We start from the raw sequence: 5524 nt of genomic DNA, 5'->3' as shown, positions 1-5524 counted from the left end.
TATACCTCATAGAGATCCCAGGAGGCTTTTTGTCTGTTGCTTTTTCTGTGCTCTTCAACTTTTTGTCCTGATCAGGCATTGTGTATCACTATTATCATTATGGGGCTAAAAACTCCTTTCCTTAAAAACAAAGTAGATACAAAGAATAACATCACTGCAGCAAAAGGACCAGATGTTTACTTACAGAACCAACTGGTAAGGCTTTTAGAAAAAAAACAGCTTTGCCATTTTCTCAGCATGAAGCCTTGGGCATTATATCAGCATATCCTTTGAAATTCCAGATATTACTAAGAAAGCTATTAAACTAACTTGCAGAAAAGTTGGTTTTCCAACACATGCATAGACAATACTGTCTTGCTATTTCACATGTTTTTTATTAGGATTTTTACTCTTCTTTCATCTTATTGCCATTATTTCTCACTGTGAATTGGTTGGTTATGTTACAGCACTGCTTACAGGCTAACATCAATGATGGTTGTCAACAACAAGCTGTTGTCCAGACAACAGAGAATATAATAGTTATATCATTCAAATAAACAAGTCAAATGAAGGGTAGAAAAAGGAGGTATCTGACAAAAAAATGAGATGCATACAGTGAGTTGAGAGAGGTGATTCTCCCCCTCTACTCGACTCTCCTGAGATCCCACTTGGACTACCGCATGCAGCTCTGGGCGCCCCATCAGAAGAACAACAGGGACCTGTTGGAGTGAGTCCAGAGGAGGGCTACAAGGATGATCAGAGGGCTGGAGCACCTCCCCTGCGCTGAGAGAAGCTGAGAGAATTAGGGTTGTTTGGCCTGGAGAAAAGAAAAGGGAGCTATCGAGCAGCAATCCTGTACCTAAAGGGGCCTACAAAAGAGTTGCAGAGGGACTTTTACATGGGTATGTGGTGTTAGGACAAGGGATGATGACTTTAATCGAAAAGTCAGGTTTAGATTAGATATTAGGAGGAAATGTGAGGGTGATGAGGCACTGGAACAGGTTGCCCAGAGAAGCTGTGGACATCTCTGGAAGTGTCCAAGGTCAGGTTGGATGGGGCTGTGATCAACCTGGTATACAGTGACAGGTGCCTCTGCCACAGCAGAGACTTGGAACTCGATGATCTTAAGGTCCCTTCCAACCCAGACCATTCTATGAATCAGTGATCATACAGTCTGCCAAAGAATAACAGAAATTTTCGGCAGTTTAGAATCTAGGTCTTCTGAATGCCTTAAACCAATCGTGTCTGCTTTCCTTGCAGTGGGATACACAGCTTCTTTTCACAGATGAGCAGAGCTGTATGGCACGGCCTCATTAGGGCCATTATCACACAATAAATCCCTGCAGACAAACGTTCAATCTGTAGGTCTGACTTTCCACAAAAGCCCTCAGCTCGTCACTTGCACGGTACACAACACCTGTTCGCTGACAATCTTCTAAAGCCCTAGAAACATACAGAAAGACACAGAAAGAGGATATTCAAGAGGAATCTCTTGCTGCACCAAAAGCAACTACACTGATGCAGATCCTTCTCTGAGTTAAAAAAAAAAGAATGGTCAGGAGCAGGCTAAGGCTGTAGAATTATCCTAGAGAATTACATATAGCTGTAAGCATATTGGTTGAGCACTTCCAATTTAAAAACCAAGAATATAATACCACTGTCTGATCCTTTCTAACTATTTTACTGTTCACTAAACATAGACTGCTTGGACATTCCCTTTGGTGTATCTTTAATGGGATTTTCTGTATCAAACCTGATGGGCTCCTTTTCTTGCCGTGCAGCATAGAATTCCTCTACTACTGATTTTTATTTGTCCTCCTCCTAAAGGCAAAGCAGAAGAAAACTGGCCATGAAACAAAAGCGTTGTAAACTACCAGAAGCTGCTCCTTCCCAAATGAACATCATTTTCCCAGTTACACAATCTCGCAACACAGAACTACCCAAAATGCAACTGTTGACAGTATGAATTCGTGCACTGTATTAAACCCCTCTCAGAAGTTGCCTGTGAGCCCAGTCCACCCATTTCTAGTCTTTTAAACAAGCCTTTATCCTACCACAGGGAATCATTGATCTGGATCCACAAGAAACTTCTCTTGTCTCTACCATGCATCTGCTCAACAAAGTTATTAAAAAACACCTCAGAACACTTCTGTGGCACCAGTTATTACCAGGGAATGAATATAAACAGGATCTACTCTACCAGTCAGCAGACAAAACTACTGAGTTCAAGCTAAACCAAATGCAGTTTGCTCAAAGCATTTATTTCCTTTGCTTTAAGACTATTAAAAGTAAAGAGAAACCAGGTACATCGCTAAGCACATTAAGAATCCTCATGAGTAAGAATTTCCATGTATTGTTTCAGTGATATAAGAATATCATCTCCCCAATACCCCATCCATTTGGGATATTTCTGAATCATGACATAATGCAGTAAGTACCTTACACTTGCACAGTAGGAAATACTGTGAAACTCACAAATTGTCTACTTGATCATGAGTACATGTGCACAAAGAACAGATTTCAGCCAATTAAAGAACAACCAAACCACACACAAATTACTTGTCCGTGAGCAAACAGAGCTAAACCTTAAAATTTGCAGCATTCTGTGAAATCCTTGGGTTAAATCTCTAAACCACAAATGAAGGATTCCCAGTATGGCTAGGATTTAATCCAGAACCGTTAGGTCTTTGTGATTATTTAGAACATTTTACAACTGTCGACCAACCTTATTTTAGGGCTGCCATTTCAATTCTTTTGCTGTTTGCTCTACCTTGGTAAAGATAAAACAGAGTAACAGATGACTAATATTTTAAATGTTTGTTGCCATTACAGATCCAGAAGACACTGTGCAAAATTGAACCTGATAAACATCAAGCCAAATTCCCTTCACTGCTGCTGAGAATGAAGGGACACTGCTCACTCAAAGATACAGCCCTCACCCAGCTCTGCAGACTCACCCTGAGGTTACCTCTCTGTTTTCCTAGAGGCCAACGAGTCAGCACAAGTCAGTAAGTCCTTCAAGAAAGAGGCCAGCTCTGGCCACAAACTGACCCTGCACTGACCTCTTTAGTCTGTCCTCCCACCATCATCTCAGATGCACAGGATTGGGAAACCTGATTCTGGTTACAAATAATCTCTCCTACTTTAGCCCTGATTACCTTGTCTCCAAAGTACTTCTACTGTACAAGGGCAGGGACGATATGCAGAAAGGAGGATTTATCCATGCAGCTTAGAGTGTTATGTCCTTCAACTTACTATAGAGATTAAACTAATTAATTAACAGCCAGCTGCCAGTGAAAATGGCTTTCCCCTTTCCTTCCCTTCCCCCAGCAATTCTTCTCTTCTTCTTCAGCTGATCTGACCCCAACCTGAGCCAGTTTAGAGAGCTAAACACACAGAAAACAATATACTTCCGTTTATATTGTTACTTTCCTACCAATTTAGCTCATTGTTAGAGAGGGAGAAGAGCAGAAAGACCCTTTCATCAGTAGCCAGTCATTAAATCAGGTATACTAGCACCATATCCTGGGTGAGGGACAGGGGTAGACTAACAGAAACAACTCCATTTTCCTTCTATCAGCCAGAAACCTGAGAGAAAACAGACATTAATATTCCCTTACCTATTCTCACAGTTATTTGACTCTCTTGAAGTCACCAAGTTCCCACCCCGTGTTTCTTCTTCACTCGTGCCAGCAGAAATTTCCATAGAGCTGGGCTATTCACTGTCCTCATAACTATCCCCCTGCTATTACAGCAGCCATGAGGAATGTGTAAGAAACACACCAAACAACACTCACTCAGTTGTGCCGGATAATAACTGAGATCAGACAACTCTTTTAAGGGACAGAAACACATTAAAAGAAAAACGTCTTTACAGCACGGTCTCATTTAATTCCATTTAAAGCAATGAAATTAGAGCAATATTAATGCATTCATTTTAATTGGGGATAATTACATTTAATTAGTTATGTTGATTCAGTTACATAGGAAGAGAGATGCATTCTGATAGCACTGGAATGCAGGATAGGACAAGAAATGCTCCAAGAGCCCTGTCAGAAATGAAAGAATCCACATGATGAGAAACAGGAGACAAAGGTATTACCCCAGGCTTGATCTGTGGCCCAGTCCAGTATCTGTCCCAGAGACATAAGCACATAAGCTTCAGAAGGTAAAAATAAGCCCCGAAATAAACAAAACCAAAAAGAAGTGTTGGAGGATAAATCTACCCCCACCGACTACAGTGTAATGGGCTCTTCGATAAGATGATGTCCCACATTCCTTATAATCTTTATTAGCAAGAGCTACCACATATGGATAGTTTGTAAGCCAACTATTTGCTCGGTGTTCCCTTGAACTCCTTTCTTAATCATTCCAGCAGCCAAATTCTACTGTCTAATCATACACAGGATAACAAGCTTAAGGTGGATAAAGCAGCACTGGATATGTTGGCTTTAATAAGACTTTTGATTCTCTCGCTTAATAGGAATGTATCGAATATCCTATCTAATACCACAAGCTGGGTCAGATGAAGGTCAGGTGAAAATTCACTCCTTAAAAGAGCCATTAAAAACATATTATTGTCAAAACAGAAATGGATTTCAAACACAGTCAAAATGATAGCAAAGGAAGCATCAAAGGTGACGAAAAATTCCCAAAAGGTACTTTTCCTTATCCAGTCTGACAGAAAAAAATTCTGACTGGCTTCCCCTCCGTTCTCAAAGACCACGGCAGTCATGATAGATCCCCACCAGTGATAGCCTGTGTCTAGGAAATTGTACTGAAGAACCCATACAGACAATCTTTGAAGAATATTCCTTTCATTTTATTAACTGAATCGATATGGAAATCTGTTTGCTATACACAAAAACTTCCACACACATATATGTATCTCAATCTTTAATAACTTCTTTGGAGATTCTCTAAAGGTTAACTAGTGTAAGGTTCCTGTTTTCCTGACAAATGAATATATTCAAGCTACTGCTGTTTTGACGTTGTTTGGTTTTTTTGCTTTTTTTGTTTTCCCTCTGTACCACCCAATTCCATAAATGGCCAGGCCTATTCTCAGATTCCTGGATCCACCAAATGTCAGTCTCTGGGCTAATTTCCAGAGCATAACTTTTCTCTGTTCAGTCTGCCTAAATCCACCCCGTAAACCTGCAGTTCACACACGTAAGAAAAAAAAAAAAACGAAAAAAGAAAAAAAGAATAGGGGATTTCTGAGGTCTAGTGAGCAGCTCAGCATCAACTCGAGAGTAACACGGAGATCTTTGAAGTTCACCCTCTCCACCCTCGCTACCAGGCAGACCTTTATAGGGATTTATATCGCTATGACTTAGAGCCTCTGGGAATCCGAGATTGTTCAATGCCTCCTGAAAGCTCAGAGCTGCTCAAGGTGCAGGGCCGTGGAACACGTCATTAGGTGGAACGGGAGGAGCATGGGGACATTGCATCGCCTTCCCTATCGTTCCCTGCCCTCGACTGGACCCGCCCCTCCCTTGCCTTGCTTTGCCCTGTGTTCCCCTTCCTTCCCTCCGCTCCCGGCGGT

The 5524-nt window shown here is 41.3% G+C and overlaps 1 protein-coding gene across 1 annotated transcript in view; it reads right to left on the bottom strand.

The window, feature by feature from the left end:
* The window catches only part of NEK10 (NIMA related kinase 10), a 99867-nt gene extending 96501 nt beyond the window's left edge, over positions 1-3366 (bottom strand). The window contains 2 exon segments of the mRNA XM_017732066.1: positions 6-120; positions 594-3366. Coding sequence (XP_017587555.1) covers positions 6-79 — 74 coding nt within the window. The 5' untranslated portion in view covers positions 80-120; positions 594-3366.
* Between the last annotated feature and the right edge of the window lie 2158 nt (positions 3367-5524).

This window comes from Corvus brachyrhynchos, unplaced genomic scaffold, assembly GCF_000691975.1.
Source record: "Corvus brachyrhynchos isolate BGI_N302 unplaced genomic scaffold, ASM69197v1 scaffold53, whole genome shotgun sequence".
In the NCBI taxonomy this organism is placed as follows: domain Eukaryota; kingdom Metazoa; phylum Chordata; class Aves; order Passeriformes; family Corvidae; genus Corvus; species Corvus brachyrhynchos.
This window is presented reverse-complemented; position numbering and strand designations above follow the sequence as displayed.